Here is a 15714-nt window from a genome sequence, read left to right as displayed (position 1 = left end):
CAGACGCACACGAGGAGAAACCACCTCTGTGGGTGCCCCCTGTGAACAGTTGAGACCAGGTCTGATGCACTCTGCCCACTTAAAACCTGGGATGGCTGGCTAAATCCTGCTTATGGCAGGTACTTGATAGATATCGCCTAAAGTTGGCAGATTTAGAAATAGAGACACAGCATATTATCTCGTTTCACGGAAACCTCGATACCAGGAGACCAAGAAACAGAAATAGTACAAGATGTTGCTTTTTGGGAGAAGGTCTGGGAGGCAGGGGAGTGAATGTGTTCTCCAACATCAGGTTTCTCTGCTCTTGACTGCCTACCACATATGTGTATTTTTGGTGACACAAAAATAACAAAAAGATTTCATAAAAGATGGTGGATTTAATACAAGTAGTTACTTTTGCTCCTTTCCCCAATCCCATTAAAACAACTGTAGAAATAAGTCCTTTTTTCCTTTAAAGTTCGGCACCTGAGCTAACAACTGTTGCCAATCTTTTTTTTTTTTCCCCTGCTTTTTCTCCCCAAATCCCCCCAGTACATAGTTGCATATTTTAGTTGTGGGTCCTTCTAGTTGTGGCACGTGGGATGAGTGGTGCCATGTCCATGCCCAGGATCTGAATCGGTGAAACCCCAGGCTGCCGAAGTGGAGCACGCAAACTTAACCACTCGGCCATGGGGCTGGCCCCAAGAGAATTTTTTTAAAAAGATATAAATCTACAAGCAGGAGCCAGACGACAGGAGAAATTAGCAAAAGGCTTTGGATGCTGGAAAGCAAACAAACTCATGACAAATGGCTGGGCAGCTGTGAGAAGTCTTCTAGAGCCAGCTGTGAGAGGAGCTGAGAGGCCGCACGAGGCCCAGGTGCTGATGGTAGACCACTTGGAGCTGAGGATGGAGAGGCGCCAGGACTCGGACCAGGCAGACACGTCCCTAATCCCTCCCTCTCCAAATGAGGCCGCTTGGGCAGCTGTGCCCTCCTGCTCTGGCAAAGACCGGGGCTTGTCCTCAGGAGAGGGTGAACCTTAACAAGGAGGGCAGGAGGGAAAGGGAAGAGATGGAAACCAGGAAAGAACAGATAAAGGGATTATGGCCTCAGGTCCGGAGGCCCAAGATCCGTCTTACAGGCACTCCAGGAAGCGAGAAGGGGAAAATCAGAAGTGAGGAAGCCGTTCATCATTTCTTCCCAGAGAACCAACAGATACAAGTCAACGGAAACACACCAGACCCAGCACATTAATGAGAAGTGTGATAAGAGTGGGGGTCCTGCAAACTTTCAGAAAGGGGGGACCCCAACAAGCCTCAGAGGGAGGGCTTGGAATTGAAGGGCTCCTCCTGGCTCCCCAGCAGTTGTGCTGGGTGGCAGGTGGCAAGAGGATATGGGAAACCCTCCTGGCTCAGAATTCCATCCCAGGCAAACTGGCCGTCAGGTACGAGGGTAGGATACAGACCTTCCCTTCCCATGAAAGGCCTCAAAAGTTGATCTCTGTGGCTGCTTTCCAGGAAGCTAGAGGAGGAGGTGCTCTCCAAGAAGGAGGAGTCCAATGATGACAGCAGAGGCAGTGGGACATGGGGACCCTGCGGATGAGACAGCAGTGCACGGTGCACCCCTCAAGAGCCCAAGAAGGACTTCTCCAAGAAGGAAAGCTGAATTAGTGATAAGTACAAGGACGAGCAAGAGAAAAAAGACACTCATTAGCTCGGGGACAAAGAGACGAGCAGGAACAAGGGCTGTGGCAGCAGCCGCAGGCTCAGCTCTCCTGGTGCCATAGCCCCTGAGACGCTGACTGCCAAGACAGGCCACCCGGAATCTGTGTCGGCCATGCTGGGAGGGCACGAGGAATGAGAAACAACCCTCGACTTGCAGGGCAGAAACTAAATAAAATGAGCCAAAACTCAAAATCAAACAGGAGTTATGCAAAGGCTGTTATTTAGACAGTTGGAAACAAAGGCCAAAATAGGAGGCCAAAAGCAGCATCAGGGTGTTGGGAAAGAAGGGGGAGCGGGAGAGCAGCACAGAACAGATGCGCCCACATAAGCCTGACAGGAACAGCATGCTCACAGCGTGCACCACGGCACTGCCATGAGAATGGAGACCAGGTGGAAACCACGGGCTGTCTCATGGAGACAGTGGGGAGAGGACGGAGCTCCCTCCAAGACCAGGGGGCCAGGGAGGTCTGCCGGGAGGCGAAGACGGGTGGGGGTGTTGCACTGCTGGGGTGGGGGGCTGCTGTTTGACCCCCACTGTCCAGGCTCCGCAGTTCAGTCTCTTCTTGAAGCAGCTCACTTGACTCACAAGGGAGTGAGGCGATGATGGAAGCCTGGGGGACATTCTGTATGATTCCCTGGCCCATGGAAGTTTATCATCTGCTCCAAGAACCCGATGGAACGTGGCATGCCCTGAGCTACCATGTGACCTTCTGGAATGGGCACAGTGGCAGGTTAAAGATGGCACTACTGTCCCTGCTACTTCTCTGGTGAGAGGTGGGCTTGACCCCCTCCCTTGAATCAGGCTGGCCTTAGTGGCCTGCTTGACCAAGAAAATGTGACAAACATGACAAAGGCTTGGTCCTAAGGAACCACACAGCTCCCCCAGACTCCATGACCACTTGCTCTGGGAAGCCAGAGGCATGCACGAAGTCTGAGAGAGCCTGTGCACAAGCTGTGTGGAGAGAGAGGCACCCAGCGGGCCCAGCCATTCTGGCTATCTGGGCCCAGAGGCAGATCTATGAGCAAAATGAGGAAAGACGTGACTTGACCCAGAGAGGACTGGCCAACAGCCAGGCCGCAGGCCCTGGACCAACCCCAGCTGAGTCATCTCGGCTCCTGCATCAGGGCTTCCCACAGTACACGCCAGGGCCTCAGGTCTCACACGTCCTCTGTCCCACGGGGCGCTCTTTTGGAAACACCCGTTTGGATACATTTAGATAAAGACTATGGGTAGCACAGTCAAGACTCCAAGGCAAGATGTGCTATTAACAATGAGCACAAGGCCTAGCACTAAAGAGAACTGTGAATAAGCCTCAATTAAATCAGCCTCTAGAATATTGAGTGTTATCACCCTGACATTGCCATGACATTTCTCCAGGCTGTAACTGCTCACCAGAGTTGCATATTCCACTTCTAGGACGGTAAAAACTTAAAAAATAGTAGAGATAAGCAAAAGCAGCCTAATAAATACATTTGACTCAGAAAGCCCTTAGTCCACCAGCAGGAAAAGCAGACACATGTTTGGTCAGAGACCAGCCTCACCTCCAGGGAGACGGACGGACAGACAGACAGACAGACAGACAGACATGTGCTTGGTCAGAGACCAGGCTCACCTCCAGGGAGAGGCACAGACAGATAGACAGACACGTGTTTGGTTACAGACCAGCCTCACCTTCAGGAAGAGGCACAGACAGACAGACAGACAGACGTGTTTGGTTACAGACCAGCTTCTCTTCCAGGGAGACGCACAGACAGACAGACAGACAGACAGACACGTGCTTGGTCCGGGCCCAGCCTTACCTCCAGGGAGTCCCCAGATATGACGAGGGCACAGTCATGCTTCCTCCGAAATGCATTCAGCTCCAAATGGGCCTCTCCTCGACTGGTCACCTCCACAGAAGGGAGAAAGCACCCAGATTACAATGTTGCCTAAATCAGAGCACCGACAAACAAGCCCGTATTTACGAATCACAGTGAGATCTTTAGACACATCACCTAAAACCAAAAGCTGCTTGACACACGAAGTCCTACAACAAACTGCTCTTTCAAATTCCTCCTGCACTGCTGGGCACACACACACAGTAATTTACACTGACTGTTTTCCGAGGTGTGGCACCTCAAAGCAGGAAACGTGCGCTGTGACGTGCAGTGAAGGCACCACGATTCCACTGCGAGCGTGACCAGGAGAAGCGGGCCTGTGGCCACAGGGGAGCAGGCTCGGGAGTGATGACGGCCTCTGCACAGCTAGGGAAGATGCGCTTCCCACAGCAGAGTGCGGCAAGCGTCAATTACAGCTCCTGGTCTTTTCACAGGCTGATGGCACGGGGGTGGCTCTAACGCTAGGGACACAGTTCTTCAGAACTCCAACTCAACACCTTAAAACCCAGGGCCCCATGGAGGGAGCTGAGTCCCTCAGGGCCACCCAGTACGGGGCAGGACAGCCCATCTTCATAGCAGGCCCAGTGATGACAATACTTGTACAGACTGCCTCTGCCGTCTCTGCCACGGTTCTCAACTGAGCCTATTCACTCAAGCATACACAATATCGGGGGGTTAGATGACCTGAAGAGCAAAGTTAGGTCATAATCTTGAAATATCATGAATTTTAGAGTGAAAACATTTCAGAAACCAATTTGCTGGTTTTTGACATTCTTTGGAGATTTTATGGGGCATAAAGGAAATGATATATTACAGGACTGAAATAAATTAAAAATTTCATGTCATTCAAATTAATCTCAGAATCATTGTTAAATAGGTAGGTTTTATTGTGGAAATGTTCATTTGTGGTGCTATAGCACTGAAAAGTCAACAAAAATTGATCTGAAGTTTTATCAGAATCATTAATAATTTAATTGCAAATAGTAGTCTGCAGGGCCTAATTTGCGATTCCAATGCTTCCAAATAAACTACATTTACATGTAAATTATATTCAAATAACTATTTCTGTAGGTGCAAGAGCTTCATTTAGAAAAGTCACAGACACACAATGTCTGTTCACCCACCATCAATCAAGAGCCAAGAAACTTTTATTTTTTCTTTGAATTAAATTTAGTCATAACCTAATATATACAGTAAACACATAAATTTAGATAATTTCTATTAATTTTCTTTGAGCTAATTAAGAAGAGCATTTAATCTGAAAATGGCAGTAGATTACAAACACATTCCTATTTTGTATTGAGAGCTTGTTTCACAAAAGCAGCTTCTGGACTATAAGCAATGTGTATAACTAATAGAAAATGTAATTTTTATCAATGCACACCTTTATAAGTTGACTAGTCTATTTTAAAATATCTGGTTGTCAATAAATAATTCCAATAGTACAACAGAAAAATACTTTTGAATTTAGACCTTGCTTCACTATATCAAAAAGTAGCTTTTTGATCACATTTAATGTATATAACTAATAGAAATCTATTTTTAACGTTTTTATAAATTGAATAAGAAATTACATTTCTCTTTTAAAACAGATATTTAGTAATTAATAAAAAATTGCATACACATTCTCCCAAAAACAGTAGGTTTTAGTTGTGAAATAAAACATTTAAAAATCAAAGTGATTTAGAGAAATACTTACAGGTCTGAAAGTGTGGATGTCTTGTGTTCTAGACACCAAATGTGAACTTTTGGCAATGCAAGTGGCTGTCTCAAGTTTATCACCCGTGAGCATCCATATCTAGGAGACAATTTAAACTGGTGAACTTCAATACTACTACACTTTCATCTCCAAAAAGGGTCTATCCTTGAATGGATATTTGCACACCCATGTTTATAATGTCACTACTCATACTAGCCAAAACATGGAAGCAACTCAAGTGTCCATTGAGAAATGAACAGATAAAGAAAATGTGGTCTATACATACAATAGAGTATTATTCAGCCTTAAAAAGGAAAAAAATTCTGACACAAGCTACAACATGGATGACCCTGGAGGACATTATGCTAAATGAAACAATTCAGTTACGAAAAGGCAAGTACGAGTCCACTCACATGACTACTAAGAGTTAGATTTACAGAGACAGAAAGCAGAGCCCGGGGTGCCAGGAGCTGGGGGCAGAGGGAACGGGGAGTTAGTGTTTAAGGGGGACAGAGTTTCAGATTTACAAGATGAAAAAGTTCTGGAGATGGACAGTGTGCTGGTTGTATAACAATGTGTGAATATATTTAACGCCACGGCAGTGTACCCTTAAGAAGGGTTAAGATGCATAAAATTTTGTGTTATGTCCATTTTGCCACAATAAAAAAAGATGCCTCTATGGACTTGCTTCGCTAAAACAAGTAAGAGCAAAGTGGTGTTTGGACTCAGCAGCTGAGCTCTGGAGGCACGTGGGTGACAGGTGGGGTTTGGGAACCGCATGGCTGAGGCTGGCGAGGACCTGCACAAGCCCAAAGGCAGCATTCCCACCGCCCTGATGCCAGACCAGCAGGCATAAAGCAAAAGACACCACACAGCCTTGGGTTTGCAGAGCTGGGGGGCCCTGAGGATCCTCAGGCCTGCTTGTTGGTCTTCCAGCTGGAAACTGAGGTTCAAAATGGGTAAGCAGGCAATCGTTAAGCCAAAAGTTGTTTCTATCAAACAAAACATGTCAAATAATAATAAAAAAATTACACACACATGCACACATTATGTACATAAATGTCCCCAGACTAAAAAGAAAGCAAAATCAGGACACCTACGGTCCTGATTATAACAAGATAGTTTATATATATTTTATATAACAGCAAAAACCTTGCAGTAATTTCTCCTTATCATCTGAATTCTTCAGGTGTCTTACGTATCATATATAAATATACATTTTGGAAATAGCAAACAGAAGAGACTTACACAGTACACTGATTCTCTGCTCAGGCGTAATCTACTTGTGGCTCTTTGTGTCTGAGGATTTCGGTTTTTTATTTATTTCACACATTTGAACTTCCTTTACTAGCCCGGACCTAAGATTATGACACATTGTTATGACAAAGTTGGGAACAACTACACAAAAGAACAGGAACTAGGGGGTGGTCCGGTGGTGTAGTGTTTCGGTTGGTGCACTCTACTTCAGTGGCCTGGGGTAGGTGGGTTCGGATCCCAGGCATGGACTCTCACACTGTTCATCAAGCCACGCTGTGGTGGCATCCCACATACAAAGTAGAGGAAGACTGGCATGGATGTTGACTCAGGGACAATCTTCCTGAAGCAAAAAGGGGAAGACTGGCAACAGATGTTAGCTCAGGGCCAATCTTCCTCACCAAACAAACAAACAAACAAACCACCCAAAACAAGAACAAGAACTACCACTGCTGGTAACCTGGCACACATTCAGCAAGTGTGTGTGATCTGGCTGGAAGACTACGTCCATGTTTTGCAGGACTATCTGAAATCAGAGCCTATGTTATGTAAGGAGATAGAGGGTTCTACTTCTTTAGACAGGAAAAACAAAAGAAAAAAGAGCAGAGCTCCAGAAAGTCTTGCAGAGTTTGGCAAAGAATTAGTATAAATACTCAAATCTTCACATGAGAGACATTTACTACTTTAATATGTTGATAATCCAACACATACAATTAAGTAGATTGAGTTGAACTTTATGAAAAATTACAATAAAAGGTAATTTTATTATAATAAGTAAAGGTTGAGATAACATAAACCTTTTGAGTCTGCACTGCTCTGTAACTCTGCACTCCCACCTGCACAGCAATCCTGACACCAGATGCAGCCTCCCAGCGCGCCACCCAGCGCAGGCTGAGCTGACAGGGGCCTCCTGCCCTGGAGCAGACAGCCCCACGGCCACGTCTCACCGCCTGTGCCCTGGAAAGCGCGGCGGCAGCCAGCGTGTAGGCTGCCACAGGAGAAGCTGTGCTGCACAGAGCACCCATCCGAGTTGGGACGGGCACACGAGGGCAGCAGGCAGTGGCTGTGCTGGGAAAGGGCAGGGCGGTGGTTGACCCGGGAGGCCTGGAGCGGAGCACGTGAGGAAGCCAGCTGGGTGGCGGGAGGCAAGGCGTGGGGTCCTGGAGGTCCAGTGGGATGAGAGCGGACGTGAGTGGGGCTCTGCGCACAAGGCCCTCTCATGTCCATGGCCTCATCCCAGGTCAAGGGCAGCACCTCCCGGGAAGCGGCACTGCGCACATCGAGGCAGCCCTGGTTTCAGAGGCCATGCTCCATACCTTGATGCCTGCGTTCCGCAGCATCTCCAGTGTGGGCCTCACATCGGCCTGCAGCTGGTCTTCCACCCCCGTGAGGCACAGCAGCTCCATCTCCCGCTCCAGGCTCTCCACCACTGCGGCCACCTTGAGCGTCCTGTCGTGGACACTCAGCTTGGCCTGACTGTACCGGCTCTGAGGACAGAGACGAGGCTGTGATTTATGCACTCAGGACTTACTGAGGACATGAAAATTGGCAACATTAAAGAAATCATGAGTTTCTGCTTCTGTGGACACTCCTTTCCCAGCAGGCTGGGAAGTGGGTGGTACAGGGGAGGGTGGAAGACTAATTCCCAATGATCCTGGGAGCAAGGCTGCTCTGCTTATGGGCTGTGGTGACACGACCTTGCAACGTCACACAAGCAGTAAGAACTCGTTAATGAGAACACCAGTGCCTTACCAGGGCTGGGATGTCCATGAGGGTGGAGAGACAGGGAGTCTGCTCACCTCGAAATCCTGGTACTGCTCTTCTGTGAGCGCCCTCTTCGCGACCACGAGGGTGCGCAGACCTTCGCGGGCCATGTTTCCACACTGGAAAAGGAAATGCTGCTCACATGTGGCCCCTAGCCCTGAGTATGACAGGGACAGAGGCCCCTATGGTACTCGTCACTACCACTCTCTGTGCTGACGACCATCCCCTGCTAATTTACCCTGCCAATTCCTAAGTCCACCACGTGCAGGCACAAGAGATGAGCCGGAGTGTGGCTGACTGAACCACAGCTCCCTGGCTACCTCCTCCCCTCGCCCTGCCCTCACTGAGGCAGCGGCAGGCACGGGAGGCAACAGCAGAGGGAACCCTGAGAGACCCTCATCTCACAGACACGCCACCAGACTAACCCTGACCCGACAATGTCTCTGCTCTTCCTGAGCTCTGAGGAGGAGCAGCAAAGGGACACGATGGAGGTGGAGTCACTGCACGGCTCTCCAGATGACAGGCATAGGTCTTCTCCACCTCAAATCAGGCTTTTCAAAAACAGCGTCAAAAGCACTTAACTAACACTGCCCTGATCTTGGTGTTGACATCAGGCTGCAGGTGGGAACAAGGGAGGAGGAGATGCTGAGTGGTGGCGGATGGGAGGAGACAAGACTTGGAAGGCAGGAAGGCCCCACGTGGCAGTGTAGTGGATAAGAGGACGTGGAAGGTCACACATGGCAGCGTAGTGGTAAGAGGACGTGGAAGGTCTTATGTGGCAGCTTAGTGGGTAAGAGGACGTGGAAGGTCTCACGTGGCAGCGTAGTGGGCAAGAGGACGTGGAAGGACTCAAGTGGCAGCATAGTGGGCAAGAGGACGTGGAAGGTCTCAAGTGGCAGTGTAGTGGGTAAGAGGATGTGTAAGGTTTCACGTGGCAGTGTAGTGGGTAAGAGGACGTGGAAGGTCTCACGTGTCAGCGTAGTGGGTAAGAGGACGTGGAAGGTCTCAAGTGGCAGTGTAGTGGGTAAGAGGATGTGTAAGGTTTCACGTGGCAATGTAGTGGGTAAGAGGACGTGGAAGGTCTCACGTGTCAGCGTAGTGGGTAAGAGGACGTGGAAGGTCTCAAGTGGCAGTGTAGTGGGTAAGAGGATGTGTAAGGTTTCACGTGGCAGTGTAGTGGGTAAGAGGACGTGGAAGGTCTCACGTGTCAGCGTAGTGGGTAAGAGGACGTGGAAGGTCTCAAGTGGCAGTGTAGTGGGTAAGAGGATGTGTAAGGTTTCACGTGGCAATGTAGTGGGTAAGAGGACGTGGAAGGTCTCACGTGTCAGCGTAGTGGGTAAGAGGATGTGTAAGGTTTCACGTGGCAGTGTAGTGGGTAAGAGGACGTGGAAGGTCTCACATGTCAGTGTAGTGGGTAAGATGACGTGGAAGGTCTCACGTGGCAGCATAGTGTAAGAAGATGTGCAAGTTCTCACGTGGCACCGTAGTGGGTAAGAGGAGAGATGGCCCCACGTGGCATGTCGTGGGAAAGAGGAGCTGAAGAGGAGGTGAGAGCTTTGTAAGCAGCACTATGCTTGCTCTCTCTGAATGTTGTCACAGCAGCCACTCCAGCTCAGGTGGGCAGCTCCACCTGTGACTTTTCAGAATTTTGCACGTGTCCCTCTTAGCATCCACAATCTCATTTCAGAGAATGGGTTTTTATGAAAAATAAAATTTAGAAAACAATATGATGGGGGCCGCCTAGTGGCACAGTAGTTGGGTTTGTGCACTCTGCTTTGGCGGCCTGGGGTTTGTAGGTTTGGATCCTGGGTGTGGACCCAGGACTGCTCATCGAGCCACACTGTGGTGGCCCCACATAAAACAGAGGAAGACTGGCACACATGTTAGCTCAGGGACAATCTTCCTCAAGCAGAAAGAGGGAGGGTGGCAACAGATGTTAGCTCAGGGTCAACCTTCCTCATGAAAAGAAAAAAAAAATAAAAAACACTATGATGAAGGCTAAGCTACACCAGGTTTTGAAGCTGTGTCTACACATCAAGAGTACTAGAACCAGCCAAACCTTATCTAGGCCACTCTAGGCTCCTCTAAGAGCTGCTGCTCACAAAGCCCTTCACCTCTTTATAGTGGACTCCCTCTCAAACTTCAAACTTTGAGGAACTATTTCAAATTTTGACAACGTTTTTAAAGCTCCACACACCAGCATGGTTAGACTGTTTTTGGCATGTGTGGCTGATAACATAGAGAACCTTGGAAATTCATGGTCGCTCACGGCCCAGCTGGCTCTCAGCCGGCCTACCGGTCATGAGGGACACATCCTCGGGTGGGGTCCAGCAGAGGTGGAGCTGGACCACAACGTGCTTTGCCACCAACACCAGGGACAGGAAGGGGCTTCCGGAGGTATTTTTAGGAAACATCAACAGGCAGAGGACTCTAAATCATAGCTAGAGAGCAGCCAATGTACATTTAAAAATGTAAAGCTGACAATGTGGTCATGCGTTTAAGCAAATACATCCCAAACAAATTAATCAGCTACTTTTATTTAATGAGAAGAAAATCAAATATTAGTAACTTGGGTCTGCAATGTTACCACAGAATATTCAGAGTTGCACGGCAGGAAGAGGAGGATGGGGTTCCCTAATTAGGGCTGTCTGCAAGCCCTGCTGTGACGTCCTGCATGCGTGCATGGAAGCACAGATGCTAGCTCTGTGGGCAGCCACATGAGCCAGACAGACGGGCAGAGCTATGGCTACTGAGGGGACTGTGACTTCGAGAGTCTGACCTTCTGTGCATTTAGAACCAGAGATGTGACTGGAAATCCCGCATCGCCCAGGGACAAGCACGCACACTGCTTGATAAACAGTCCAGACACAACTTTGCAAGGATGCTCTGCCCTGCCCTGTCATCTTCCATCGTCTCTTCAGGGCAAAAGTGAGTGTTTCCAGACAACTGCATCTTCCTCTAGGTGGGGTATTCATTTCTAAGAAAGCTCATTTACTACACTTGGTGATAAGATGTCAAAATCTGCAGGCAAATACAAAGTATAAACTATTCAGCTTTTTTGAAATTCCTTTCTAATCCATCCAGTTGATGAGATCTGATGCTTACTGTTAAACACACAGGATGTGGACCCAGCAGGAAGTGCTGGCTGAGAGATCTCAGCTTGTGTGCCTCCACCTCAGACACTCTTTGGGACCAGGATTCCCGGGGTAGGTGGGGTGAAGATCACCGTGCCTTCCCCTCCCCAGTTCTAACTCCTTGTTTCATTTATATTTACACATCTGGGGTGGAACAGCAAGTCTGCATTTAGAGGGAAGGAGGCCAACTGTCTCAAGAGCTCTACTGTCCAGGACCTGGTTATTACAAGTCTGTGCACAGTGGACATTCTTACACAGCAGGCTTCATAAAACTTGCCCTTTCTGTTGTATGATGACTAAAAAAGGTTGGTGTTTTCTGTTGTTAACATTTGGAGAACACAAGTTTTAATATTTGGAGAATTCAATTTGGGGAGCTTGCCTGAGACGGAACACCCGACTGTAAACTCAGGCCCTGAGAACCTGCTAGGTTTTCTAGTAAAGTGAAAGGTTTTCAGACTATAATAGTATTACAACAAAGATGTGAGTGGAGGATCAAAAGATTTATCCATGGGAAGAAAATACAATGTTGAGAAGATAAACGATTTTTAATAAAGTTATCTTTGTGTAAAACAATCTGACATTTTCTGTCTGTCGCAAGACATTTATTGATTTGGCCTCATAAAGCTAAATAAATTAAGCAAGTATTTTATAATTAATTGCACATGATTATGACCAAAGTAATTTTTATGGCATTTTACTGTCTTCAGGGAGTCTCATTTATTCATTCCCCTGATTAAATCTAAGTGCCTGAGGAGCTATTGATTCCTAGCGCCAATACCATCATGGACACGGGGTGTGGTCCCCGCACTGAGAGACTGTCTCGGGGCCACAGTGGGAGAGATCACAGGGAAAGGGCTGTGTTTATAGCTGCAATGGCTTAGGTTTCCTTTAAGCCCAACTCTTTATTAACACATAAAACTAAACAACAAATCACATCACCTCATGAGGCTAAATACAAACCCTATTTGTGTAGGGAGGATTTGATGAAGCATAGGGTTGGTTATATTTTTATCTTATTTTCTATTTTTACAATGAATCCTATGTACAAATTAGATTAAAATTCTAATTAAAATCTCTTTGTATATAATTTAGGTTAAAATAAATATATTAAATATAGCTTTGGTCACATACACAGTATTATTTCATAATTTTTTAGTGAATGATTAGTAATGCCTTCTATTTTTTCACTAATATAAGTGAAACATTCTTCATAAGAACCTACTTGTATACATCTACATGCATTCACACAAAACCCCAAGATAGGAGCTGTTTATAACAAAAGTAAACTATTTATAATTAAATAACTCCTATCTTCTCTACTTTATGAAACTGACAAGAACTGCAATCATTTAAGATAATGTGGTGGAAAACAATATGATCTGGGCAGCCTACCAATGTCTGCTTTGAAATTTGCTTCTCGATTTATCCCAGTGATACAGGGTCTGCAAGTTGGGGAGAGGATACTGTCTTTCCATCACTGCTTACTGCATCTCATAGAGACATTTCTGCACAACGGTTAGACAGCTCATTACCTCCTCCTCCAGCCAGTCGTTATACTGGACGATGGTGGACATGGCCACATCAGCGCCTTTCATGTAGAATGTGATTTCTGCCGTGGACTCGTCCTGTAACGGAATAAAAATGAACACAGACATGTTCAGGCCACACTGCTCCTCAAAATAGCGGCTGCTCTAATAGAAACGCACCAGAAGAAGAAACTCGCCGTGGATGTGAGAACGCCTTTGTGGTGACCTCCCAAATACTTTCTGTGCAAGTCCACGTCCTCTCTAGATGCTCACGCAATCAAGAACGGAGACCATAACTGTACATTTCCAGACGCTGTGCTGACGTTTGTGAAATAAAATTTGCTAATGGATACATGTCTTGGACTGAAGGTAAACATTAATCCTTTCAAATTTTCATGGTTTGATTGAATAAGCTTCCTTGTTTAGCCAACCTCCAAGATCTATTTTTGGTATTTGCTAAAAAAATTTAATAGGGGTATATTTTAGCACCTTTATGGTCACAAATCATTCTTAGGTAAGTTCTCTACATGCTACCGCTGTTGAAAACAAAACAAAGCAAAATAGCTTTAGCTAGCCTCAAAAATTAATTAATAAATAACACCTTTTACTTCTGCCCTGGTCATCGTAGGAGAGGGAGCCACACTAACGTCTCAGGTAAATTATTAGCTTAGATTTTATTTTAAAGAAACTATAACAAGCACGAAGCATTTGAATGCATACTGGAAAAGAACTGTCTTCCAGCCAGCGTGGCAGGCTCGCAGCAGCCCTGGGGAGCACTGAGCTCATGGGGAAACAAGCTGAGCATGTACCCTGACGATGACGCCCATGCGTTTGCTCTCCGACGTGAAGGGAAACATCTGCAGGACGCAGTAGGTCAGGATCTGGCCCCCGGGCGTCCTCAGCTGCATGGAGGTGAGGTCTCTATTGACGAGGGTGAGGCCGACGCTCTCCGTCCACTGCACCAGGGCCACCTGGGGGAGATCAGCAACAGGCCAGCAGTCAGAAAGCTCATCAGGACTCGGTCAATTCACAAAACCTCCTGCGCTGAGCACATTTTTGCTTTTGGGGCACTTTTGCATAACGTCTTTGCACATAAACGATACGCAGTAGGACGGAGTCCCCCGGTCGTACCTCCTGAGACAAAGACCATTCCTGATCATACTTTTGTTGCAATTTGTTTACTACCCAGGGTAAAACCTAGATGGAGCCCACACAGTTGGTGCTGCAGGGCTCAGGGCTGGGGCAGGAGCTGAGCTATACCGCCTTCAGGTTCTTTCCACCCGATTCTAGGAACACCCTGCAGGAGTGGGCAATTTGAATCCCTCATGTTTACCTGATCTTTTTCTAAAATCAGAGATTAAACCGCTGACTGATTAACTCCACAGTTAATGTGTCCACACACAATCTTTGAATATTTAAAGGAGGAAAAACAGTGAAGACAAAGGCAGGCCTGGCTTCTAAGCCAACCCCACCAGTTGGTGCTCTGTGACAAGGTCCTTCGTCTCACTGGAGCTCACCTGCCTCTTCTGCCAAGTGGAACATGTCTTTGCAAACTGTTCTAAAGCTGAAATGATTCGAGTAAACACCCCAGCATACGGCAGGCACTCCAGAATAGACGCTATTCTTATTTGTGATTATTTATCATTAAAATGTGAAAAGTCTAAGTGGAAGAATAATTTTTAAAGTTATTAATTTATGAATTTTTTTATAACTGTTTCCCAAAAATAAGTTCAGTTTGCCTTTAAAAGTGACCTCAAGACAAGAAATTCACTAGTTGCAACATGACAGACCCACGCACTGTGCAGTTACGGAGCATCACACAGCAGGAACACACTGTCCGTGACCCGGCACGCTACTAGAGAAGGCGAGAGACTTTGTCCCACAGCCGCCGACACCACCGCACTCCCCACCGGCTCCCCGCGCCTCTGCTGACGCCTTGCCTTCAGCTTCCTTCCCCTCCTAAGCTTTCAGCATTTTACCCAGGCTTTCCAGAAATCAAATCATTCACAAGCATTTCAAATTCGGTCTGGTGTGCAGGAAGTTACTGTTGGATCCTAGTGTCTTCTGAAACTCGCATGAGAGACTGTAATAAAATCCTCACAGCCCCAGGTTCTGAGGTCAGATTGCTCAGGTCAGAACCTGGGACTGCCACGAGTGAACCACATGCCCTGGGCGAAGGCGGCCCCGGCCCCGGCTTCCTCGTCTACAGAACGGCGAGGACGAGGCTACCTCACAGGGGTACTGTGGGGGCGAAACCACTCGGCAGAATGTTCAGCACATTTAACTATCGACTCAATGTTAGGATTCTATCCTTCATCCTCGCTCAGAGAAGCCATTTAACATGCCCTCTTAGGCAGACCAAGAATCACTTTTAAAATGAGGTTTTCTAAGGAATTTCCCACAAGCCCAACTACAGAGAAATGCCAGTAAGATTTCCAAACGTCTGTGGTTGTGGACCTGTTTGCACTGTTTAATGCTCTGAACCCCACCCGCGCGTGCTTGGGTGGGACGGGACTGTCTAAGGACAAGAAGGTAGAAAAATTACAGTGCAACAACTCCTAGGACCACAGAGGTGCTCTGGGTGTGGGGACGTTCTGGGACACAGTGGGGGTCTGTTTAAAGTCACTGTGCCTGGGGCAGGTGTGCCCTCCCGATGCCGTGCCCACACTGCAGAGGCTGGCGCGCCTCAGGGCGTGTTCTGAAGAACTGTGCCGTGGCCACCACTGAGTCCTTCCAGACGGGATGACTACTTCCCA

The 15714-nt window shown here is 47.3% G+C and overlaps 1 protein-coding gene across 22 annotated transcripts in view; it reads right to left on the bottom strand.

Moving 5' to 3' along the window:
- The window catches only part of ATP9B (ATPase phospholipid transporting 9B (putative)), a 280418-nt gene that overhangs the window by 28302 nt on the left and 236402 nt on the right, over nt 1–15714 (bottom strand). For all 22 annotated transcript variants that reach the window (XM_070627960.1, XM_070627961.1, XM_070627971.1 and 19 more), the window contains 6 exons: nt 13768–13929; nt 12965–13057; nt 8334–8417; nt 7851–8021; nt 5281–5379; nt 3504–3593 (listed from right to left, as the gene is read on the bottom strand). In XM_070627960.1, coding sequence (XP_070484061.1) covers nt 3504–3593; nt 5281–5379; nt 7851–8021; nt 8334–8417; nt 12965–13057; nt 13768–13929 — 699 coding nt within the window. The remainder of the gene's footprint in view (nt 1–3503; nt 3594–5280; nt 5380–7850; nt 8022–8333; nt 8418–12964; nt 13058–13767; nt 13930–15714) is intronic.

The sequence above is a fragment of the Equus przewalskii genome, chromosome 7 (genome assembly GCF_037783145.1).
Source record: "Equus przewalskii isolate Varuska chromosome 7, EquPr2, whole genome shotgun sequence".
Lineage (NCBI taxonomy): Eukaryota > Metazoa > Chordata > Mammalia > Perissodactyla > Equidae > Equus > Equus przewalskii.
Note: the sequence above shows the minus strand (reverse complement) of the source record. Positions and strands in the feature narration are given on the sequence as shown.